The sequence below is a fragment of the Lissotriton vulgaris genome, chromosome 7 (assembly GCF_964263255.1).
Source record: "Lissotriton vulgaris chromosome 7, aLisVul1.2, whole genome shotgun sequence".
Classification (NCBI taxonomy): Eukaryota; Metazoa; Chordata; class Amphibia; order Caudata; family Salamandridae; genus Lissotriton; species Lissotriton vulgaris.
Genome location: NC_141695.1, coordinates 997,978,625 through 998,005,313, shown reverse-complemented (window position 1 = coordinate 998,005,313; position 26,689 = coordinate 997,978,625). Strand labels below are relative to the sequence as shown.

General features: G+C 48.3%; 1 protein-coding gene across 3 annotated transcripts in view; it reads left to right on the top strand.

Moving 5' to 3' along the window:
• The window catches only part of SLIT3 (slit guidance ligand 3), a 967,014-nt gene that overhangs the window by 737,994 nt on the left and 202,331 nt on the right, over window positions 1-26,689 (top strand). For all 3 annotated transcript variants that reach the window (XM_086931418.1, XM_086931419.1, XM_086931420.1), the window contains 3 exons: window positions 2,633-2,704; window positions 11,753-11,896; window positions 22,210-22,373. In XM_086931418.1, coding sequence (XP_086787544.1) covers window positions 2,633-2,704; window positions 11,753-11,896; window positions 22,210-22,373 — 380 coding nt within the window. The remainder of the gene's footprint in view (window positions 1-2,632; window positions 2,705-11,752; window positions 11,897-22,209; window positions 22,374-26,689) is intronic.

Sequence of the window (26,689 nt, the reverse complement as noted above, 5' to 3'; positions counted from 1 at the left end):
CGTCATTTGAGTTACTCCTGTTGGTTGTCGTGAATTGGCATGGAAGCCAATAGGGTTGCCCAAGACTCACTCACTGGCCAGGAGGGGGAGGACCTCTCAATTTATGTCTTGTCTCTGTGCAGCTGTTGCCTCGGCGCCTGCCCGCTGCCCTTCAAAGCGCTGCAGGATTCTGTGAAAACAACCCCCAAGCACCATCCAGATTTCCCGAGCTCTGCACATGGGAAGCTTGCCTTGGAATGTACAGGTTCACCTCCATGGTTACTGCAGATGCCCTGGCCATGGTTTCCTACTTCCAAATCCACTCCTAACGTGTTTTTCATAGGACAGCTAAGTGTTTGTAGAAGTAGTCTCACTATAATACAGTAACTTAGAGGGCCAGAGAGGCATTTCGGAGGTAGAGAATGGACGTGTTTGGAATCTAGATGAGTAGGGTGGATGATGGATGGATGAATAAATGAAGGATGTGTTTGGAGTCTGGATGATTAGGATGGATGTATGAATGGATACATGTATGTATGGATGTGTTTGTAGTCTGGATGGATGTATTGAATGATGCATGGATGAATAAATGTATGGCTGAGTAGATGGATGGATGTGTTTGGAGTCCGGATGGGTAGGCTGGATGGATGTATGGATGGATAAATCAACAAACGGATAGATGGATATGTAGATGGTGGATGGAGAGCTAGCTTTCAGTTTTCAGAGCACTAGTTTCTAATACCATGTGCACTACTGACCACTCATAGTCATGTTTGCAACAGCATGGACGAAGGAACTGCATCCTATTATTTGAATCTTTTTAACTCGTGTTTTTATCTGCATCATTGCTAAATAAAATAGCCTTGTTCAATTTAATGATCAATTGAAATAAAATAAAAACTGCAAGAAGTATTTGGACTACGCAGCTCAACTTTGCAACTTGACTTCACATACTATTTTCGCAGCCAGATTAATTCAATCAGACCCATATATATACACATTGAATCGTGAAACAATCCACCCCTCAGTGCCACATCCACTTCTTTCATTTCTTGGGCTGAAGTGCATTTGAGGTCCCCGCACATAAAGGAAGGTGGAGACCTAGTCTGAGAGTCAGCAACTCGCAACGATTAGTAGGGCTGGGAAGAGGGTCTATCAACAGGAAACCGTTTCAGTGAAACAATAGGTTTTCTCTATTAAAATTAATTGTGCGGCTTGCTAGAGCAGTTTGAATAATGCTGCAAGGTTATATTCAACAAGTACATTTGTTAATATTGACCAATTGTTCTTGACGCGGCTAGCAGTGCTAACAACAAAAAAAGTCAGCTATTTTGTAGAGACAGGGGAATATTTGTGAGGATTTTTATTTCAAAGTGGACATGATGGAATTTCTGTGTGTTATGTTGTGTGAAATGGTATAGTGTAGCACTATAAATCTAAAGGGGCATCATAGCCCGTTGAGAGGGTGGGCTATCAGTCTGTGCTTAGATGACGGGCAGAAGGTGAGACTGAAGTCAAGTGGGTTAGATACATTAGGACGTCTATTCCACTGGGCTTGAAGCATGCAGCATAGTTACAAGGCAATGGAGCCCCTGGAACGTCACTTTTACCGACGTTCTTGTGGCACAGTGCCCTGCTCCGTATTTACAAAGTGGTGTTAAGCTACTTTCTGTGGCCTAACGCCGCTTTGTAAATATGAAGGGGGCGTGCAATGGGTGTTGCTCTGGGCGTTCCACAGCCACACCCATGGCTTTTTGATGCTGCCCCAGATTTACAGGAAGGTGTAAATCTGAGGCAACATCCAAAACTAACGCCACGCAAGGGCAGGTGTTAGAATGGCAAAACGAGGATAAATACTTTGATTTATCGTTTTTGCGTTTTCTATGTGTGCTGCATCCTACAGCACACATAGAAAGAGCAAAACGCCTTGAATGATTGTTTGTGCTGGAAGGTGTCCCTTCCTGCACATATAAAATCATCCCCCGCAACGCAGGCACCCTGCAAGGGGCCCTGATTTGGCGCTAGCCAGCTAATTTTAGTGCCAGCACTAGGGAAAACAGTGTGATGCACTGTATTTTTGTAAATGCGTCACATCCCTGTGCTTTGGAAATGCTGGAGAGCAGCGCTGCCAAATTTGGCGCAGCTCCACGCTCCGACATTTCCTTGTACATATGCCCTCATGTGTCCGGGTCGTTCGGAGTGAGTGTGGGCACCACACATGGACTTTGGCCCAGCAGAGGCACACTTATATAACTCTTACGCCAATAGATCAAACGTCGATATGAACAACAAGAGCTCTGGGTGTTTTTGGCCACAGAGCGAACTTTCAGGAGGTGCACTGAGGGTGTTGAATTGCCAATTTGTAAACACTTAGCAACGGACAACAGAGAGGACAGAATGAATAATCTTGTGCATGGAAGTCGTGGACGCTGTCCAACTCCTCCCTTGAACAGTGATGTGACAGCGGTCTCATACCATCTCCTTTACAGATGCGCTCCATCGCAGAGTGCAGTGCGATCAGGAGCTCTGCTCTGTGCACTGCAGCTTGGAGACATCTGTCACACTGGAACCCACGTGCTGCAATAATGACCCGCCGCGGGGAGGGGCGCGCGCGAGTTGACACTGTTTGCCATTTCTTTCTTTTGTTTTACAGAGTGCTCTATGGAAACAAGATTGCGGAGATTCCCAAAGGGCTCTTTGATGGACTTTCCTCCCTGCAGCTGCTGTGAGTCTGATATTCGTTTTATTGCGCAGGTCTAACCAGATTTATGGCGGGTTACAGGGAAATACAAGAAGACACATAAAAGAGGGATGTTCTCTGGGCCCAGGGCCATGTGTGCAGGCGGGATGCCCAATCACGTCTGTCTTTGTGGGAGCGGGACCTGTGTGTCCGTGGTGGAGGGTTCTGGAGCAGGGAATGGGCCGACTTTACAGCTCCAAATACATTACACACCTGATGCATCATGTCCTCGCGGCGAGGATAACAAGAATCAGGGACACAGAGAGATGCTTTGTTCAAAGCGCAGGAAACACTGTAGGATATGTGCCATAGATGGCTGAATGAAGAGGATGTGGTCTAACGGCTAGCGCGGTCGACCTCGAATCAGGAGAACCAGGTTCAAGTCTCGGCAATGATACTGAACATCCTGTGCCAATCCCTTAATCTCCCCGTGCCTAACAAAAATGATTGTGTCCTTGAGTAACGCAACTGGTGCTCATGTAAACCGCTCTGATACCTTTGGGTCAAGTGTGCGCTATATAAAACTCCGCAAAAAAAAAGTTCTTAAACATAATCACATTGTCCTTTTCTTGGTGTTCTTAATTTTACATTCAGACAGGTAGTGACAGTAAACGTGTGCACAACAAGGCAAAGGGTCTCTAATAACATGACATGTATTTGTAAAGCACACCTTCACCCTTAGGTCCCTTGACGCTGAATGACAGATGTTTATTGTTACCCAACTCAATGGCACTCATTTTATCGACCTAAGGAGGATGAAGTAGGAGTGGAACCGCTGAAATTTGAACCTGGGATCAAGGGGTCAAACACAGGCCCTTAGAGTGGACGCACCAGTCCACTAAGCCACCAGACCCAGCTCTGATGACCTGGAGAGCCCAAGGTAAAATGACTGGATGCCATTAGAAAATTCCTGAATGTTCTAAATTAAACAGGGAGAGAGACAAACATTGAAATGCTGGAGCTGTGATAGATATTACTTGTGGTCCCCTGCCAGTCCCTTTCTGTCAATGACGCACCCAACATTTCAAACATTTACTTTTAGATTCTCAATGAAATTGCTCGTACCCAAGTTCCATTGGGACATTCCTGAACAGTTGAGCATGGCAATACCAAACAGATTCTTCATAAATGGCCCTGGACCTTCGGGGATGGACAGCTCTGACTCCCGCTCACACCACTGCTCCTTTTAAGCTTTAGCAATAAGCAAGAGACTGGTTTTGAAGGGAGAGAGGGATAAGTTGGGAGTGGAAATGGACTGACTGTGCTGCTCTGCTTGTTTGTAGGCTAAAAGTGTTAAAATCTAATCAAATAGATAATGTTATTGTCCTTTAGGGTCCTTGCGTCCTCACGTCAGTGGGTCTGAACATTGGTCCTTGTCAGAACTAATAACTAGCATTTCTGACCATCTCCAGGATCAATAAAGCTACATTAATTAAACCTGCTGTTTCTGGAAGCAGCTGGAAACAAAGGGCCTCATTTATGAGTTTTTTTGCTGTAGGACAGCACCGCAGGCCTTCCTCCTGCGCTGCCCAATGGCAAAAGAAAAGGGCAGGAATGTGCCGTACCTATCAGATACGGCGACCTCCTGTCCTTTTCCCCTATGCTGGTGCAGGGGAAAAGCAGAAAACTGCGTTAAAGGGAACAATATTTACAAGCCAGCATTAAGCCAAAAAAAGTGGCTTAGTGTTGCATGGTAAATATGGAGCAGGCTCCTGCACCACCGGAGCTTCACAAAATATTTGTATTCATTGAGATGGCTTTTGTGCAAAAATATATCACTGCACCTTGTTTTTTCAGAATTTTTAGGTCTCGCCTGTCGATGCGCATGCGCATCGAGCAAGCGAGACTATAGGGGCTCATCGACTCTTTATCTAACTGCAAGGAATCGTGGCGATTCCTTGCAGTGCCCGTGACTTTTAAGGTCAATGCGCATGCGCATTAAGCTTATGCGCATGCGCATTGACCTTAAAAGTCACGGGCGCGTGCACGTCCGTGTTTGTTTACCCTTGCCTACTCTCTCTCTCCCCTCTCCGCCCCCGTTCCGCCCCCTCCCCTTCCCGCCGTGTCGCATTTCTCCTCCCCCCTCCCCTCTCTTCCCTCCGGCTTTTTTTTTTTTGTTTATTTTACCCGCCGTGTCTCCGATCCTTTCGCTCTCCTCCCCCCTCCTCCTCCCCTCCTCCTCCCCTCCCATGCCTGCCTGCCTGCCTCAACTCTCTGCCTCCCGATCCTAGCTCCTGATCTTCTCCTGCCGGGGTTCCGATTTCCCTTGCACCCCCGATCGTCCCCTGATTTCCTCTTGTTTATTTAAGTTTGAATTTATTTCCACGAATTTCTGATAGGGACCCCAAAGAGTTTCCAAGCAGATCTTCCAATGTGCGCGAGTTTCCTGGACTATATGTCGCCGTCCACTGTGCAAGATTTAAACCTTAGTGCAATTGTTTCCATAGAGATCTCTCTGATCCAACGACCGTGCAAGGGAAGTCTTTCTTCACAGAGATCCGGAAGGGTCGCGACGGTGCCTCGGTTTCCGGTCCCGGGGGCTCGAGCGCCTGCAGCCTCTGCTCCTCGCACTCTCCCCGCCCGTGCGCGCGCTTATAGGGAGCTCGCGGCGGCCAGGCGTGACTCAGCGCGCGCAGACACCCACACGCTCCGCCGCGGCCCCTGAGGAACGGGATCGGAATGCACCCCTTAACCCCTTCGTGACACAAAGACTTTCATCCGCAACACCAGCTTTCACTATCGAAGACCAAGGGGTGTACGGTGGAAAAGGAGGTTTACTTGAAAAAACATACTTTACTTAATGTTTTTCGCACTCAGCGAGATCTCAGATTACCCAAAGCAGCTGGATACCTCAGCGGGGTAATGCGCCAGCTACATATACGTTCGGTTTGAGTGTGATCTGCAGGTCAAAGGTTCAAGTTCGAGCGTGACAGCTAGGGAAAGAACACCTGCATGTCCAAGGTCATGATCCAAGCTAGGCAGCTCCTCAGTGAGGTACCGTGCAGCTATATGGTTCTGTTTCCGGTTAGCTAGCTCACTGTTGCAGTAACCTGCAGTTAACTTGCGAGTCCATGTTCCAAAATCGGTGAGATAGCTCAGTAGACTAATGTGTATGCTGCGGAAATCTTTTTCTAACCTGTCAGAGCTGGGTTTGCATCTAGTGACGTAGCTCAGGGGTGACAAGCTCAGTGGATTTATGGACTTGCCGCAGAGATCTGCACACAACTGAAGTTCTACGGTTAAAATCTAAGTAAAACCGCACAATAAGGACGTAAGTTAGGTGCAGAGAATTTTGTAGTATGCAGGTTTAATGTTTCAATCTCAGTGACATTAACGTATAATTAATTGTATCAAGCAGCCAAGGAATTCGAAGTCGCACCACCTAAACAGGGTGAAACGCATTGGCTGCGCATGTATTGAATCCACACATTAAAAGAAGGATGCTGCTTCAACAATGAAGGCTTAAGAAATCCTTTGACTCCACTGTTTTTGTTATTATTGATGCCTCTGTGTCCGCATATTTACAATAAAATACAAAATAGCCCTTCCCTGCCCTCCGTTTTGTTTCAGCCCTTCCCTGCCCTCAGTGTTGCTTCAGCCCTTCCCTGCCCTCCCTGTTGCTTCCGCCCTTCCCTGCCCTCCCTGTTTCCGCTCTTCCCTGCCCTCCCTGTTGCTTCCGCCCTTCCCTGCCCTCCCTGTTGCTTCTGCCCTTCCCTACCCTCCCTGTTGCTTCCGCCCTTCCCTGCCCTCCCTGTTGCTTCCGCCCTTCCCTGCCCTCTGTGCTGCTTCCGCCCTCCGTGCTGCTTCCGCCCTTCCCTGCCCTCCGTGCTGCTTCCGCACTCCCCCTCACCCTCACTCACCCTCAACCCCTCACTCACCCTCACTCACCCTCAACCCCTCAACATCAACCCCTCACTCACCCTCACCCACCCTCACCCTCCCTCACTCACCCTCACTCACCCTCACTCACCCTCACTCACCCTCACTCACCCTCACCCACCCTCACCCTCCCTCACTCACCCTCACTCACTCACCCTCACTCACTCACCCTCACTCACCCTCACTCACCCTCACTCACCCTCACTCACCCTCACTCACCCTCACTCACCCTCACTCACCCTCACTCACCCTCACCCTCACTCACCCTCACTCTCACTCTCCCTCACCCTCACTCTCACTCTCACTCTCACTCTCACTCTCACTCACCCTCACTCTCACTCTCACTCACCCTCACCCTCACTCTCACTCTCACTCACCCTCACTCTCACTCTCACTCACCCTCACCCTCACTCTCACTCACCCTCACTCTCACTCACCCTCACTCACCCTCACTCACCCTCACTCACCCTCACTCACCCTCACCCACCCTCACCCTCCCTCACCCACCCTCACCCTCCCTCACTCACCCTCACTCACCCTCACTCACCCTCACTCACCCTCACTCACCCTCACTCACCCTCACTCTCACTCACCCTCACCCTCACTCACCTTCACCCTCACTCACCCTCAACCCCTCACCCTCACTCACCCACACTCACCCTCAACCCCTCACCCTCAACCCCTCACCCTCCCTCACCCTCACTCACCCTCAACCCCTCACCCTCCCTCACCCTCACTCACCCTCAACCCCTCACCCTCACTCACCCTCAACCCCTCACCCTCAATCCCTCACCCACAATCCCTCACCCACACTCACCCTCACTCACCCCCACTCACCCTCACTCACACACACTCACCCTCACTCACCCTCACTCACCCTCACTCACCCTCACTCACCCTCACTCACCCTCACTCACTCACCCTCACTCACCCTCAACCCCTCACCCTCACTCACCCTCAACCCCTCACCCACCCTCAATCCCTCACCCTCACTCACCCTCAACCCCTCACCCTCCCTCACTCACCCTCACCCTCAACCCCTCAGCCTCACCCTCACTCACCCTCAACCCCTCACCCTCACTCACCCTCAACCTCATGCTAAAGATTTACAAAAAAAAACCATAAACAATTCTAAAAGCACTAACTCTAATGCTGCGAGACCTATTGCATTTCTAATGCTTGTTTTTACAGTGAACGGTAATGTGAAATGCTGCATTCACCTGTTCTCAAAAAACGTTATTTGTGTTGCTCCTTTACTCAGTTGGTATATATCACCGACAAAGAGTACAAAGCCTGCCTTGCACTGTTTTGGGTCTCCGGATGCTCCAATCAGAGTGAAGGCTCACACAGCGCAGCGCCCTTGTCGGTGTCTGCCTTCAGAAGGCTCTCATGAATATCCTGTCAGTCATCACTGGACCCGGATGGGACCCTGACCTCTCCAGGATGAGAGAACTGCGCCGCTTTGTGCGGTGGGACGAAGTCGCCCCTTCAGCTTGTTGGTATTCACGGAGCAGCCTTTATCCATGTACACATTCTAGGCTATTTCCCCCGGGACGTTAGTGAATTCCATCTGAGTTTATCATTTTTGTTGATTTATTTGCTCATATATATTAGTCAATTGTTTACTTGATATACTAGTAAACCATACTTGAGTACCAGAGGCATATGTTTGTATCTCTGATCGTAAACAGAACCAGGTAATTTTGGAAATCGAGAAAGGCAATATTATAGACTCGTAAAAGGCTTATAAAAACAACAAGTGACTTTCAGCTATAAAACTACAATGCCTGGAATTCAACCCTGATGTTTATAATAAGCACTTTCAAACACATCTGCTGATGTCCTTGGGCAACTGCGCTCAAGGGCACATTCTCGGTGCAGTGTTCTATATGCGCCTGTGTAGAGATCTGGGTGCAATCTGAGGGTCACAGGCTTGAATCCCTACAAGGTGAGTCAGACTTTCATCCTTCTGAGATTGATAAAATGAGCACAAGGAATTGGGTAATAATTTACGGCTGTTTGCAGTAGCCACAGACCAGACAAGTGGCCGAGTGTGCTATATACACTTGTAGTAATTATTATTAATACAAGATTTCATTTTAATAGGCCGTCGTAAATTGCCACAAAAGTACTGTTCCATGATCGGAGCGGTTCTAGTAGATGGTAGGTTGGTTCATGTATGACTAAAGTAGGTGACATTTTGAGAGCATATAACCAAGAGAAGATTAAATTTCATTTCTGTAAAGAGTGCGATAAAGGGGGCATGATCACCATACCCTTTGCACTTCAAAGGCTCCTCCTCGAAGTGAGACCTAAAGCTGTAAATTTTGATCCCACACTCCGGGGAAGCTTTGATGTACATAAACAATCAGCTTTATTTTTCCACTTAGTATTCCATGTTTGGGTTTCTTAACTGTACCCTAAGTGTATTCAGCCATCATTATGCCCAGAATACTAAGGGCAACACATTTCATTCAGTTAAAAATAATTTGCCCTGTCTGTGCAAGTGAGCATGCAAAGATGAAATATAATGTTTGTGTTCTATGGTGCAATTTTATTCTAAAGGTCACACTCAAATATTTCAATGCATGGAGTTTAAGCGTTTCCTATTGAAACAGTACAGTCTTCCAGCAACTGCAATATAGCACTGCGGCATAACTCACTCGCACGTACCCTCCAAGAACTACCACGAACCATTGAGAAATATCTGTATTAACACATATCATATAAGTTTTAGCAATGCATTCTGGGGTTTCCTGCTGCAACCACTATACCTGTAACTTGTTTGGGATCTCTATTTCAGTTGTAGAAATTAAAAAGTTAAATGGCTTGCATCAACCCTATGTTGCAGCACAGAAAAGTTCATTTTCGGGGAAGATTGGAAACTTGTAGGTAAAATTTCCCTGTACCCTTTGTAAGGATTACGGTAGGTCAGGGTTGGAAGTGGGTCGGGTGCAGCCGGTGTTCAGAGCGAGCAGTTCTAAAAGGCAGGTGCTGAGACTGGTGCTTATAGAGCTATCCATTTTTGACCTGACCCTGAGGGTGACATTGTTTTTCTTTCTGCAGCAATACCACCCTTCCCTGTCTTTGATGTAACTTCACAGAGACTCATTTCAGTTTTCAGTTTCATCATTTAATAACAAGCATGTTCAATATTATACACAACATAGCCATAGTTGTTACTTATTTATCATTATCTTATGCAACTAACAGCCATTGACAAAGCAAATAGCCCTGGCTTGGTGTAGATGTAATGTTACTTGTTGCATTATATATCTAGATGTAATGACAGAGCAACAAAGTACCAGTGGGGCGACACACTATGCTAAGCACAGATTTTTAGCTTACGCGTGTTTAAGACACACCATTAATTACATTGGCCATGCCCCTCATAGGGACCCTTCCCCCCACCCAAGTTTTTTCATCGTATTTAAAGCCCTGCAGTAGATCCAACTAATTAAGAGGTGACTACTCAAAACATCATACTTACTTATTGACTATGCAGTGAGGAAATATCAGATATAGACCAAATGGCGTAAATTAGTGGTTGTGGGCATGTGTAGGGTGTCATAATATTGTTATGTGTCTTCATAACAACCTTAGAACTTCGATGACGAGCTAGGTAAAAAGGGAAAGCTAACTATTAGATGGAAGTCTAGTTACATCTCACTCCTCCTTCACCTATGTGGCTAATTGTTTGCTTCTTGTGGGTGATAGGATAGCCAACATTCATCTTTCTTGAGTAATAATCCGCTCAGGTTGAAGTGATATTTGTAGTTAATGACGAAGTGTAACACCCAGGTGTATTTTAGTAGAAAATATCCTTTGCAAAAAGTGACTGCTCAGCCTGATGCTATGAAACCCACGCGCTTAAACTGCCACTGGTCATGCAAACATCTATAATACTTCTTGATTTAAATATATTTTTAGACTACCCGAACTATAAGGGATCCTGTCTCAAGGGTGTAAGGAAGAGAGTGTTGACTATAAAAGTGCATTGAAGGAACTTTGAAATCTTAGACGAATTGAGAGAATAACAGAATTCTCTTACACTTTTATGAAAGGCAGTTGTTTCTAGGAGATTTTTCCAATATATTGAGAACTCATAACTGACAAAGCCATGGGTCCCCTTGATTTATAACATGACTACTGGGGCTTTATGCCATGCTTCCTAGGGTTGTATGGAACCTCCTGAAGCTTTCTGGACACGCCTTTCAAGAGTTTTATGACGTATCCCATGATTTAATGACATAACTTCCAGAGTTTTATGCTATGCCTTCTGAGTTGTTAATCATGCCTTCCAAGGGTATACTGGATGGTTGAGGAGGCTTTGTAAGGTTGGATTGAATCATATCAGCTATTCCACAATTAAGCAGACCTGCATCCCCTATGTGATTCTGTTCTTGTCATACTGGAACACTCGAGAAAAAGATAGAACCAAACATTTTGGGTGTGAGCTGCACTCATCTTCGCCCATAGAGTAAAATGTTGGCAATGTAATTACCTTAAATCTCAACCATGGCAGTGTGGAATGAATCTGTTAGTGGCACAAGGAATTAGACATAAACCTCCTATTAAGTAGTTAAAACGTGTGCACCCTGTCATTGCTCTTTCCGGAGCCTTATAGTGAACAGCTAGGTAAACAATGGGCCCGATTCACAGAATGAACTTAAGACTCAATCCTATCTTGCTACTATTTTGGTATTCTCGGAATGCACTTACTACTTTTGGCATTCACAGAATGAATTTACTACTTTTGGTATTCACAGAAGTTAGGATTTTGTCTTAAGTCTGTCTTAAGTTTGTCTTAAGACAAACTTAAGACAAAGTCCTAACTTTTGTGAATGCCAAAAGTAGTAAGTGCATTCTGTGAATACCAAAATAGTAGTAAGTTTAGGATTGAGTCTTAAGTTCATTCTGTGAATCGGGCCCCTAATTATTATTAGTATTATTATTATTAATTGGGTCTTGTTAAGTGCAGCCATATCACCCTGGGAGCGTCTCAAGGCGCTGTTGTGAGATTTCCAACAGATATTGACAGTGGCATTGCAATTGACTAGAACACCCAGGTTTTTAAACCTTTTTTAATGTGTCTGTGTTTAGCATCTGAAATGGAAGCTGCAAGAAGTGCTAACTTGTTCTTATTGCTTCCAGACTCCTCAATGCCAACAAGATCAACTGCCTGAGAGTGAACACGTTCCAGGATCTGCAGAATCTCAACCTGCTGTCCCTCTATGACAACAAGCTGCAAACCATCAGCAAGGGGCTCTTTGTGCCTCTTCAATCCATCCAGACGTTGTGAGTATGGCGCCCTATTCTTTGTTTCTGGGAACGATTCTTATGCTCCCTTCCCATTTGATCTGCTTTCCAAATTCTTTTCTTTCCTCCAATATCAATTAATTGACTTCACTGCCCACACAGTGGTCACCTATCCCTTTAGAGGCTGCATATGTGATGTGAATGACAGTTGCTTTGTTTTATGCACTACTTTTTTTACGAAAAGAAGGAGACAGCATCGATCAGAAAGTGTTGTGTAAATACATGTAATTTTGTGTTAACCCATGCACCATATTTTACCTTATCAACATTTGTGTTGCCATGCCCATACGAGTCAATTGTACTGATGTATACACATATGTATATTTTATTTATAACCGTTCTATATAGTGGTGATCAACCTAGGCAGGCTTAAGGATATATCAGAAAGGACCTTGAGGACAAATATAAGTTGGGGTTTAGTTAAGGTTCACAGAGACTAACACTGAGCCCAACACAACACCTAAAAATATGGAACATTCACCTTTAAAGATAGCAACTTACCATGTGGCACAGTCAAAAGTGGTTCACAGGGTGTTCTGTTTTTTTTATTACGGAAACACCATATTGGTAAAAAATGTGAACATTCGCAATACCTGGGGATGTTGGGTGGAATAGATATTAAAGAAGAAAAAACACAGAAAGAGAGGCAAATTTACATGATTCAAAAATTTGCATACCCATTTATGCACAATCTTTCTCCCTGTCCAGTCGAAAGGGCCAGTGAGAGATAAAACAGATTTAGACTCCCCCAAATTGGCCCAGACTAGGTTTCCCGCCTTAATGTTTGCGGATGATACCCTGCTGCTGTCTAAGTCAGCTCGGGGTATGCAGCGCGTCCTAAACCAGTTCGCACAGTTCTACCAAAAAAGGAATCTTGTGATTAACATTAAAAAAACGAAATACATGGTTTTTAATCCAAAATCTACCAATTGCCCACATCCGCAATTAGAACATGGAGTACTTGAAAGGGTCCCTACCTTCGATTACCTTGGACTTACACTGACTGAAAAAATGGGGTGGGGCCCCCAGCTGGTTAAGGCCAACATAAAACTTACCCAGGCAGTTGGGGATATCCTAAAAGTTCATAGGAGTTGCGTTGTTAAAAATCTAAGCCCTCCACTGGAAATCTACAGGGTGCAAGCGAGTTCAGCATCTCTCTATGGAGCAGAACTGTGGGGGCATAAGCCACGGAACGCCCTCACAGTCACGGAAAATAATTTACTTAGACACATTCTGACCTTACCTAAAAGTACTCTGCTTGTCCCGCTAAGGATGGATTTAAATAGTGTTCCTGTAGCGGACATTATCTCCATCCGACCACTATTGCATTGGCGGAGGCTATGGAGCACCCCAGAGCTGGCTAGTTACAAGAACGAGCTAAATGTTGTGTTGTGTACGCTTGGGGCGGGTAGTTTACCTTGGTTTTCATACGTTAGACATTCTTTTAGGACAATCGGCCTGGAAAGTCTGTGGTCAGATCCTGAAGTCTCTTGCCTAGCTATTTCCAAGAAATTGTTGGCAAATGTACTGAAGGGGCACAAATAAGCCCAATTCTTCCAGTCAGTGAACCTTTCTAGTCTGACCTATAGATTTTTTGATTTTAAGAGCCACTATGAATTCGAAAAAGGCTCTGGACATCATCCATCCTACCCTAGCTAAGAAGCTATTTTTACAGTTTAGATTTGGTACTCTCCCGCTATTTGCAATCACCAACACGTGGGCGGGAGACTCCACTTATCTCTGCCCTGGGTGTCAGACCGAGGAAGAAACTTTAATCCATGTTACGCTTTTCTGTGGTGCATACAAATATCTTAGGCGTAAATGGATTATCCAGCTATGTAGGAACATGGGTGTCAGGAACTACCTAGACTTCTTTAGGATCTTAAAGTCGAATACCGACCCGGTCTGTGTGGTTTCTGTATCTAAGCTCCTGTTTTCTATGTGGTTAATCCGTAGAAATTTGCTAAAAATGGAATAGCAAAGCTATTAAATAGCACTCCAATCCCTCATAAACTGACTACTTGGTTATATAGTTGGAGTCCGTATATGGAGGGGCTGAGGAGGGACACCGGGGGGGGGAAGCTCTGGGACTCAAGTGAAATAGACGGCCATTATCCTTCCTTTTTAAAGTTTTTAGCGTTTTTAAATTCTTAATTAACTGACCCGTAATTTATATTTTAATAACTGTATTTTACAACCACGTAGTCCCATAATGACGATTTCATTGACTGTTATTTTTTATCATGCCCAAACGCCTTTGTATATCATGTATTGTTCATTTTAGGTTTAAGTATTTTATTAAGGAAGTACAGTGGTACAGCAATGTAAAACAAGAAGAAAAAAAAAAAAAAAAAAATTCTTTTTATGCAATAATAGACAGTTCCCAGCTTGAAAAATCAATGCTTTCTCCAGAGCTCACCGCCACCTACCGAGTACTACAGTCTGTGCTAGGTAAGAGCCGCCCTGGGCGGCGTCCTCGAGCGTTGCATTCGAATGTCAATCAGAAAGCAAATAACAATCCCTCTGTACCTCATATTCAATGTAACAAACTACCCCAACTGTCCCTCATACCCACCCTCTCCCCCATCCCCCAACTCCCCGTCCGGTGTTCTGCAAGAAAGATCTCAGAAACTCACAAGCCCTCTCCTATTATTTACTCAGCATGCGTACCCGACCCTCCCGATCCCTATTGGCCGTTCAAGTGATCGGCGGTGTAAGCCTAAGGAGTCTCAGGTATCTGGGGCACGTAAGCTCCCTGAATTCAGTAGCTAGTAGAGCATGGAATGGTTGCCACAACTCAGTGAATTGGTCTGCCTCCCCAGCCAGTGTAAGCGAAAGTTTCTCCATGCCCAGTACGTGCCACAGCCTGTGCAGCCAGCCCGTGATCGAGGGAACAGTGGAAGTGCGCCAGTGTATCAGAATGTTCTGCACAGCTGAGCCCAAAGCGATGGCTATGTGTCTCCCTCTCCGGGATTTCAACGGGAACATTAAGGCATTAGGCAGGCCCAGTAACGTATAGGCCGGGAAACGAGGCAACTCTATCCCAAAACATGTATCAATTTCATCGATCACTTCCTTCCAATAGTCCTGTATCAGCGGGCAATCCCATAAGATATGCGTCAGTGTCCCATTGTGCCCACAAGCGCGCCAACATGTAGTGTCTATGAGCCTGTTCATTTCGTGCAAACGTTCGGGAGTGCGATACCAGTACGTTGACACCTTGGTGAAGGTTTCTGTGAGCCCCACGTGATATGCAGAGTGTCGTGCTCAGTATGAGATTTGTTCCCACTCCTTGTGGCTGAGCGTTCTCCCCAGTTCCCTGTTCCATCTCTCCCTACCAGGATTATAGATGTGTGTGGGCGGAGGCTGTAGCATTTTATACAGATCCGATATGAGTTTTACATCCGATGTACGCGTCGCCATCCATCGCTCATAAGGGAGCAGGTCCCTGTCCGCCGCGTCCCGCACCTGCGGTTGTAGTGCCCAATGTCTGACTTGCCAATATCGCATCCTATCCGCCTCGGCCAGCTGGTAATTCTCTTTAAGGTCCTCAAAGGGGAGGATCCCATCCCTCCCGTACACATGAAAAAGCGCTCTGCAGCCTTTCTCACGCCAGTGCGCAAAGGCACCCGGTTCCATCCCAGGCGTGAAGTCCGGATTGTTCACAATAGGAGTGAACGGAGAAGGGAACGAAGTAAGCTCGAATAGTTCGCTAGTGGCATCCCACACCCTCAGCGGCACCCTAGTAACATAGGAGGCGTAGAGATTTGGGGGTCTGTGTTGTCTGCGTAGGAACGGTATTTCTTGCAATGGCCGGCCCGCCACTGCCTGATCCTGGAAGAGCCAGTGCTTGTCCGACTCCCATCTGCTCCATTCCACTAAGTACCTCAACTGTGACGCCTGGAAGTATTTTTGAAGGTCAGGGACTCCCAGTCCACCCGCCTCCGGCGCTAGAGTCGTCAGTGCTCTCTTCATTCGGGGTTTACGGCCTTGCCAGACGAATTGGGATAGAGCAGTCTGCATCATCCGTATCCAGCCCTTAGGGGGCTGCAGCGGAAGAGCCCGGAAGAGATATAGGATCTGTGGTAGCACTGTCATCTTCAGCGCCGCTATCCTGCCTAGCCACGATATCGTCCCCTTATTCCACCTCCCTAGTTCCTCTTTCACCTTCTGGCCTAATGTCTCGTAATTAACCGCCACTATCGCTGACAGTGTGGGAGCCAGCAGGATACCTAAATACGGCACGTGTTCCCGTGACCATCTTAGTGGGTAACGCCTCTGCAAATCTTGTCTCGTCTCAGGTGTCAGGGAGATATCTAATGCCGTGGATTTCCCCAGATTCATCTTAAATCCGGCCGTTCTCGCGAAGGCCCCAAGCTCTCCCATACACGCGGGTAAAGCCCTCTGCGGATCCTCCAGCGCAAAGATGACATCGTCTGCATATAAGCTGACCGTGTGGGTATAACCTCCCATCCGCACTCCCGTAGCATCTGGATTTTGTCTCACTCTCTGGGCAAAAGGCTCCATGTAGAGAGCGAAGAGTAAAGGAGACAGCGGGCATCCCTGCCTCGTGCCGCGTTCAATATAAAAGCGCTTCGATCCACAGCCATTGACACGCACCGTCGCCGACGGGAACTTATAACAATTAAAGACCATGCACCTAAATTTCTCCCCTATGCCCATCCGAGCCATCACCCGCTCGAGATACGGCCAGTGCACCCGGTCAAACGCTTTCTCGGCGTCGACTGAGAGGAGCATCCTTTCCCCAGGGACCCGCGAAGCCTTCTCCAGTACGTGCACCAACCGCTTGGTATTATCCACCGTTTGCCTACCTGGTACAAAGCCGGACTGGTCCGGTTCAATCAGCCCAGGGAGATACTGTGCCAGCCTCGCAGCCAGGATCCCCGTATAGATTTTAAGGTCAACGTTTAGGAGGGAAATCGGCCTGTACGAGCCACATTGAGCCCTGTCCTTCCCTGGTTTCGGTATGACTGATACCGTGGCGCGCAGAAGATCCGGCGGGATAGCACCGGGGCAGTCGAAAGAATTAAACAGCTTGGTCAGTATTGGAGCCAAGGTAGTGCAGAACGTCCTATAGAAGAGGGTGGTGTATCCGTCTGGTCCCGGAGCCTTCCCGAGTTTCAGCCTAGCGATCGCCGTAACAACCTCTTCTATCCTAATCTCTCGATCTAGGTAGTCAGTTTGAATTTGAGCTAGGGACGGGAGAGTCACTGAGTCCAGATATTCATCAGGGTCCCCAGTCGTTGCGCCGTCCTCCGCATAGAGCTCCGAGTAGAACTGTCGAAAAGCTTCGGCTATTTCGACGTCTTCAGTGACTGTGCGCTCACCTGGCACCGCAAGTTCCTTGACTCGACGGCATTGGTGTGCGATTCTGAGCTTAGCTGCTAATAACCTGCCACAGCGATCCCCTCCCGTGTAGTATGCGTGTTTCAGACGAAGAGCCGCATATTCAGCCCTGTCGAGGTCCAGAGAGAGGACAGGAGTTTCCTCGCCGCCTTTAGCTGTTTCCAAATCCTAGGGGCCCCCGTTCGTCGGTGCACCTGTTCTAATTCCCTGACCTTGTGCGTAAGTTCTTCCCGTTTAACTTTCCTCTCCTTATTTTCGGCTGCCGATATTGTTATGAATTCTCCCCTCAGAACCGCCTTAAGTGCTCCCCATTGAGTCGCCAATGTGGTGTCGGGGTTAGAGTTATGCAGTTGAAATTCAGTCACTGCCTCAGTAATACGCTGCACCACCACTTTTTTGTGTAGAAGGGTGTCTCGCAGACGCCAGACTCCGCGCCGAACCGGGGTCGACGGGGCCAGAAAGGTCCCCGAGACCGGTGCGTGATCTGATAGAGAGATGACCCCCACCTCAGAGGCAGAGGCCATGTCCCGAACCGGGCCAGAGACGAGCAGATAATCCAGCCGTGCATATGTTTTATGTGCGTGTGAGAAATAAGAATAGTCCCTATCTGTGGGGTGAAATCCTCTCCAGAGATCGTGCATATCGAGGTCAGCTAAATGTGTTTTCATAGTGGGCGACAATTCCCCGGTCTGTGGAAAGCGCTGCGCTGATCTATCTAGTGAGGAGTCAAACACCAGGTTCAGGTCCCCCCCCAGAATGAGGTGCCTGTCGGGAGATGCTGTGACATCCACCAGTGTATTGTGGAGGAAATGTTCCTGACGCTCGTTTGGGCAGTAAACCGACCCCACCGTGAAGTGCAAAGGCCCCAACTTAAATCTGTATGCCAGCAGTCTCCCCCTTTGCTCAGCTAACTTGTGTAGCACCTCCCCCCTAAAGGAATTAGAGACCAATATAGCCACTCCTGCCGTTTTAGTGGTGTTGGAGGAGAAGAACTGTGGGGAAGGAACGGGACCGTAACCTATGACAGTCACCAACCAGCAAGTGCGTCTCTTGCAGCAGACAAATGTCTGCCCGCGAGGCTTCCAACAAGGAGAGAACCGCCCTACGTTTCGTGGGATTGTTTAGCCCTTTCACATTCAAGGTCACAACCTTCAATCCTGCCATACCAGATTAATGCAACCTTCCAGCACCTGACAAGCAAAGGCAGCAAGTGCCAATTCTGCCTTCGGATCGGCCCATGAGGTTTGGCTAAGCTGAGCGAACATAACAGCAGCACCGGACAGCGCTTCCCCGAACTCCCCCCCCCTCGGATCCCAAGGCCCCCGAACCCCAACTCCCGGATCCCCGCAGTCCCCCCCCCCAACCCCAACTTGAACCTCCCAACCCATCCTTACCAACCGGTCGTAGTCCAATTAGTCCCAGGCCTGCCCCTCTCGGACAAGTCTGTGGTGAATTACCTTCGTGGGCGACTTGCCTCCAGCACCCCTCCCTCGCCTTCCCGCGTCCACCCCCCCCCCCAAAGCCAGCTTCATCAGTAATGCAGTGTCAATCTCCCCCCGGAGACATGTTATGCGGTTAGTGCCACTTCTCCCTCAACCGCCGAGGACTCGGCTGCTGATCGAATCGCGTCCGCCATCCCAGATCTGATTGTGGGCGAAGCCGGTCTCTGCGAGGCTCTCTGTGTCCTGTGTCTCGAGACTCTCCGCCAGCCTCCATCAGTAGAATCCCTCCTCCTCCGTGGAGTGGACGATTCCTCCTCCTCTGCTGTGATCCCTAGCACTTCGCAGACATCTTGAAGAGACCGCAGCTGGTGGGACTCTCCATTCCAACGGAATATGAGGCGAAAAGGGTGCCCCCAGGAGTAGGGCGTGTCGTGTTGCCTCAGGAAGTCCGTTGCAATCTTGAACGCCCTGCGCTTCTGGAGCGTGGTCGCAGCGAGGTCTTGATACAGCGCGACTTGATGACCTCTAAATGCTATCGTCTGTTTCTTTCTCGCCTCGTACATAATCCGCTCTTTCAGCGGGAAGTCAGGAAGGTAAGCCAGCACGTCCGGTGGGGGTCCATTTGCACGCCGCTGCGGGCCTACTCTGTGGGCCCTATCAATCTTAACGGGGAAATCCGCAGGTTCGCCAAGGACAGTGCGGAACAGTTCCTGCAGATAGGCCACTATGCCGGAGGTCTCTTCTGTGGATGGCACTCCCCGGACCCTGATGTTGTTCCGTCTTGATCTGTTTTCCAGATCCTCATTATGCAGTTGAAGGTCTATGTGTTGGTCCCGGAGGCGGAGTACCTCCTGCTGCAAGTGCGTAATCTCCTCGTCCTGTCTTTGCGTTGAGCTCTCAACCGCTTCCACCCTCTCTCCGAGACCATCCACCTCTCTGCGCAGTTCTCGTACCTCACCTGCCACTTCCTTTTTCAACTCTTGGAAGTCGTCTCTCAGTGTCCCGAAGAGGGATTCTAAAAAGGATCTGGTGACCGGGGGTTCTCCGCTGCTCCCCCCCTGAGATCCGCAAGCGCCTCCCGACTGCGTTGAGGTCTTGTCCCCTTTGCCTGGTGGTTTATTGAGCAAGTCCGTGAGCGTGCGGTTGCTGCCCTTGCCTCCCTTCTGCCCAGCCATCCTCCTCTTTGCTCTGCAGCTCGTGAATAAACTGTAGCAGGCCCCGGCCAATTCTGCCCCCGATCAGGCTCCAATCCCCGGCGTGAGCCCTCGAGAGCCCCCGCTACATAGGCCTGTCCCTGATGGCTTCCTGGACTCAAGGTCGGGCCCCCGGCTTTCGTCCACTCCTTCGGAGCCCAGTGTCACTCAGTTGCTGTCCCCAGGGCACTCCCCCTTCCCTGACGTGCACCGGGTCTCGGGTGCTGTCGTGTCTCCAGGCCACCCTGGTGCGGACTTCGCGCTCTACTTAGGGCAGTCTGTAGCTCCTCTGGGGGCTCCGCTTCCCAATGCACTCACCCAGCCCACACCTCACCTCGTCCGTCGAATCCGCGGGGAAAGGGGGAAAGCTCTGTCCAGGGCCTGGCTCCAAGCAGCCCGATTCCAATGCTCCAACCTGCACCCCTCCGGCCCCCAGGCGTGACCCGCTGGGCGCCGAGGATCCCCTGCTGCCGGCAGCCGACCACACGAGAGGGGCCTGTCCCAGCTCCGCACTGCTCTCCTGCACAGCGCCCCTGTTCAGGCTCGGTCTTTAGGCCCAGTGTCACAGCGGTGCCAGCTCCATGCCGGTGTCGTGCTCCGTAAGCCCTGGTTCCTCTTGCGGGCTATCCGCAATGCCCCTGGTCGCTTTGTACTCCCCTTGTCACCTCGGGGCGCTTCTGCTAGATTGCGGGGGGTGGGAACTCCTGGGGGGTAAGCCTCGTTGCCCCCGGCCAGGACCACTGCAGTGCTCGGGGCAGGCCGTCGTTTGTCGGTGATTAGCCCGACAGGAATCGCTACTCCGCTGGCGCCCTCCGCCTTCGGGCGTCTCCTGCTAGGCCGCAGCCGCGGCCTCGCGTAGTTCCCGGGCCGGTGCCGAGCCTCCCTCACCACTGGGGGGCCGGTCAGCGATCTTGTCCAGGCACACTGCGGGTCGCCAAAGTTCCCCGGCGCCCCCTCCGAGCATCCGCCAGCGCCCGCAGTTGTGCCGTCTCACCAGTGGTCCCGGCCTGTGTCTTCTCCCGGTCCGGCCGCAGCTGCGGCCTCGATTAGCCCTGGGGGCGTGTCCGGAGCCCGCCTCACCGTCCACGGACCGCTCCGATCACCGCGGTCCTGGGCCACCGGCACCTTCGGGTCCTCCGCGGGCGACACCGTCGCAGTAGATCTCCCTCCGCTGCCCCCAGGGTTTGCGGTGCCAACAGCCGGGTCTCCAGGCGGGGCCGCTCCGTCACCGCTGCTCGGGGCACCCGCAGTCGGGTCCCCCGCATCCGACTCCGCGATCGGCAAAGGAATCGGAGCACCACACAGCTGCGCTCCAACGCTCTCCCGATCGCACCCGGACCTCCGGGCCGAGCAGGGGGGAGAAAGGCGTAAATTCAGGGCTCAGGGCCTAGGCGGACGCGGGAGCTCAGGAGGAACACGTCCGTTCACTCCTCCATCTTGGCCACGCCCCCGTATTGTTCATTTTAAACCTTGATCTGTATCGATATTTGTTGAATATGATTGTGCTTTTATGGCTATATCTAGCCGCAATAAAGTTTTGATCTGAACTGAACTGTTAAAACAGAAGATGCCTTTGACTTCCATGCACCTGGGATGTTTTCACCACTGTCTTGCCAAAGGAACAGGATTTAATAAATGATAAACGCCTCTCCCCCAATTTAATACCAACATGGAGTGATGATTTATTGATTAAACTATAATAGGTCCCAATCACTGATATGATTGATCACTAGATGTCTACTTTTAAATTGTGATCTTTCAAGATCTCCAGTTCTTAAACATGGTAGCACTCAGGACTTGGAGTTTTAAAAAGCGATTTCTTAAAATATCTAAATTTAATAGCTCACAATATTTCATGAACGCACAAGATATCCAGATGTGAAATTTGAAACCTCAGAACATCTCCAATTTTGCAACTTTACCACCCAAGTAATGTCCAGTTTTGAAACATAATAGTTGTTATGAACAGTTCTGAATCAAATAACATAATGACCAGTTTGGGAATAGTTTAATTGCCAAGTTCCACCCTGAAAATATGATGCCTTTGAAGGCGTCCAATGTTTTTAACATGACAACTCCTTTATATTGAGTTTTGACGCATGAACACTAAAACAAAATTTTTAGTTGTTGTCAAGATAGCTTACAAGAACTAAGTGTTCTCTTCTTTGATGCTTCGATTTAATATTTTGCTGCTTGCTTATCTGTGTCAATGTGATTTTAAGTTTTAGAAACAAGGATGAGGCTTGATGTCATCTGTAACCATTTTACCTAACCCATATCCCTCTTGTAGGCATTTGGCCCAGAATCCCTTTGTCTGCGACTGCCATCTGAAATGGCTGGCTGATTACCTACAGGACAACCCGATTGAAACGAGTGGGGCCCGGTGCAGTAGCCCCCGCCGCCTGGCCAACAAAAGAATCAGTCAGATCAAAAGCAAGAAGTTTCGCTGCTCAGGTAATTCATTTATCCCCGCCATACTAGGCCTTCCATTCAGAAACAAGTGGCTCCAGCGGGCCAGCTAATCAGATCTGCAGGACAAGGCTGCTGTAATGGACATCATGCAGCATCTTTGGAAATTACATTTTGGAAATTGGGTTAGACGTTTTCAGAAAACCAATTATGTTATGGATTGAGACAGGAGAGCGGAGTCTGTGCTTTGTCCTTATCCTGGTGCTCCCGTTTAAATGTTAGACTTGATTGCTCGATTATTCTATTTTCCAAGGCCTTGCCGAGCCGGGTCAAAGGGTCTGCTCAGTTTTGAAGAGCAGAGATCTAGCAAAAGTCAAAATCCAATAGTTTTTCAATGTAGATGACTCATATCTTAAAAGAGATGGAAAACTGACATCTGCCTCCACAAATCATCATAAGAAAGGCCTGATTGTATAATGAGGAATCCATTTGGGATTGACATGGCTGCTCAGCAGGGAGTGGCACTCGGTGTAGGACAAATGGAGGGCGGATGCAAGAGAGAAAGAATGTGTGTGTGAAAGAGAACTTAGCTGTGTGTGTGTCTATCTTTGTAAGTATACTTCAATACCTCTATACATCTATGAATGAACATGTGTTAAACATACGTTTATACCTGCATATGAGTGTTTGTGGGTTTGTTCTGAAGAGAGGGTGTGCCTTTGTACATATGTGCATCCCTGTAAGGGGTTAGCAAAGTATGTGTTTGTATACCTACGTGTGTAAATACATGAGTTAACCTCTCTCTTTGCCTTAATTTGAGTGAATACTTTTGCCTAAGTGTGAGTACCAGTGTGCAAGTATGTGTGAATACCAGTATATATGTATATGATGTTTGAGAGAGTAATTTAACATCTTTTCAAGGTACAGCACAGCTTATCCTTATGAAGAAAGTTTAAAAACCTGCTGTTTGCTCCCCTCCCTCCCTGGTGCCCAAACAACAAGAACACATTTTAACAGACCCTGGTGTGCCCTGGAGGTTGATGTGCTGCTTATGGTACTCAGTGAAAGCTGATTCTCCTGGGGTTGGAATGTCAAGCGCGATAAATGAAACCCATTGCAAGTCTTCCAGTAACAATGGAGATTAACATGTGGATTTTGGCGTTTTTTGCACCCCAATCCTCCTGTCCCTGCATTTACCCCTCCTTTTTTATACACAAAATGTTGGAAGTTGTAACTTGCTAAAATTTACCAGAGTTAAGCTCTGAGTGGTGAGATGTTGTTGCATCCTGTAAACTCTGCACAACTTGAAACTGTGACACCTGTGGAAACCGGTCTGCGCTCGGATCGCAATCCAATAGTAGTAATCAAGGCCATTGACCCCCAGAAGCCCATGCAGCAGTATATTCTATTGCCCCGTTTGTATCTTGATTAAGCTGCAGGTTTCCAATGTTTCCTTCAGCTCCGTGCTCCCCACTGTACCCCCAGCTCTTCATTCTGCGAGAACCTCGCATCAGATTGTAGTGCTTGCTCATTCATGGCGCCGTCTGCTGGGATTATGCCTCACCCTCGAAGCCATGTGGCTGTGGGCACGTGCACCATCAGTAAACACCATCCTGCTTTCAGCTACTAATGTATTATTTACACACACCTGCTTGCATTGGTTAGGCTAACACGGGCATGTTTGTTTGCCGCCATATTTATTGGTTGTGTAAAGTAATGTACTCTGCTGGAAGCATTTCCCAATGCAGGGTTCATCTGGGGCCAGGGAAATCATCCAACACAACTAAGACGGGTCATACACAATTTTTCACAAGGAAAGCGCTGCTCAAGTTCCAGCCCCCGTTTCATTGCCACACAAGTCCTTGCGCCATGTTCCCAAGTTTTAGAAATGATAGTATGGCAGAGTATAAATTGATGAAAGGAACAACTATTTACTGTCTCTACCACAGCCTGATAGCAAGCGAGGGCGGGGTGCTTGCGAATGTGAGAAATGCAGCGCAATATCCGGAGAAAGTCTAATCCCTGCCACGACAGACCAAAAATACAGTAACTGAAAAAGTTTCATTTCAATGCCCAGAGACAGCCCTCTTTTCTTCATCGCTTCATATTTGTAAATTCTATTTCTTACAATAAAACAGGGATAGTCGATTACTACATATACTTATAATCATGGGCACGGGGTTCCAGGCCCAGCTTGCATTATGATGTTAAATAGAAGGCCAGGCGTATGACAAGGTGGCATAATAATTATTTAGTAACGCTTCTCGCTGGTGGAAATGGGTTAAATTGTATTATTTTTTTAATAATAAAATGCTTGCAACATGGCCTATGCCTCTCCTCATATGTTAAGCCCAATTCGTGTGTAACATCATTAACATCATGAGTGTAATACAAGCCCCAGCTGCTCAGTGGAACCGGCAGGGGCCCCAACCCTTCCGGGTACCCTACTAAGCCCAAAACCTGCGAATATTTCTAAGAGGTTGGAGACTTCCCGCATTCCGCAGGCCCCATCATTTTGGACCCAAAAACACTGCACTCCAGCCGGCACCACGAACAAACTCTATTCTCAAGCAGGGAAAGCTTTTAGTATGCATTAGGAAGAAAAATGGCTGCGGATGATGGAAGACCTTACTGAATGTTTTAATACAAATGCATTCCAAATTTTGCCGTTCTCCGCTGAAAATTGTGAGGAGTTGTGCTCCCGGAGGGGGGAGGGGGGGGGGGGGGGGGGGTGGAAGATTGATGGCCGCGGACCCGGAAGGAGCTTAGGCCGGGAGGGCAGCGAGGCAAACGGATGCCACGCGCTCGGCTCTTGTTCCTGAAGCAGCAGTCTATCCCGGGTTTTATATCCTTCTACCCTCACAAAGTAATAGGCCGCGTTTGTTTGATCATGAAAAAGATAAGCCCCAGTTATTTAAAGAGACCAAACTCATGAGCGCGTGACTGCAGCCGCAAGTCATCAGATTAATAAAGAAGCCTGCCGCGACATACAGATTCTGCGTTTATTTATTTTTACTTATTTGAGGTTTCTGCACCTCGGTGGGGGCACTTCCGTACTACAAATCTCTTGAAAGACAGTGATGTATGAATTCACTTCTGATTATATACAATAAATGTTATAGAACATGGTGCGGTCATTTACTACGACAGTCTCCCGATGAAGGGGTAGATTTTCAAAAATTTTGCGCTGGGTTACAAATGACGCCAACCAGCACAAAATGTATGTTTTACCAATTTACTTTCCAGCGCAAAACTTGCTTTGCGTTGGAAAATACAGTACTAGTAACTCAAAGCAGCGCAGAGCATTGCTTTGCGTTACTTAGAGCCAAGGGGGCGTTACATGCGTGGTACATATGCGTTTCCATGCAACCACCCATCCTTTTTGACACAAAGCCCTACCTACAAACAATTGTAGAAAGGGCTTAGCATCAAAAGTTAACGCCATCTGATAAGAGGTGTAATGATTTAACCCCCTGCGTGTGCATGACGAAACCACGCCGTCATGACAGGGCCGGCTCTAGGCTCATGGTGGCCCTGGGCAGGGAGTGTAGGTAGGGGGCCCGGAAGAGGGGGTCCGGGTGGGGCGGAGCGCGCAGGCCAGTAAAGAGGGGAGGGGGTCAGGGAGTTTAGAAGTGGAACAGATCCAGAGGCCGCCAAATCCCTGCCAGGGGCCTCCACGCAAATATGTATCCATCCTCAGAGGATTAATATATTAAGGATATATATTGGCGTGGTGGCCCCTGGGGTTTGGTGGCCCTGTGCAGGTGCACAGCTTGCACATGCCTAGAGCCGGCCCTGGTCATGAGCACAGGCCACCCGTGACTCATGAAGGCGTGGTTCCGTCACGAGCACAGCGGCGCCGCGCTCACCCCCCCTTGCGCCGCGGCGGAATTCGTGCCATGGCTAAGGGGTTAATTTCTCCTTTCATTTCCTACTTTACATGTGTGATGCACTGTGCAGCACACATACAAAGTGAGACATGTGTTTGAACTTGTCTAGGCATAGTATTTTCATAGTATTTTGTATTGGAAGGGTAAACTTCTTGTACAAAACCTTTGCAAGACTCAGACATGCACCTTAGCACTATTGCGCTAAGGTGTGTTCCTGGCGCATAGCAGCTTAAATCAGCGCCGGTGCAAGGGAGAGGGCAGGAGAGAGCCATATCTCTGTAGAAATGGCGCTCTCCTTTTCCCTCCCTGTCACGCTACGCAGCGCAGCATTGCGTGACTTCTTTGAAAATCTACCCCAATCTCTTCAGGTACCGTTAGTATGTGAAAAAAATTGATTGCTACAACTACAACACACATAGGGTCTGATACACAAATCCGAATTGTGATCGTAAAAGCAAATTTACGAGTGAA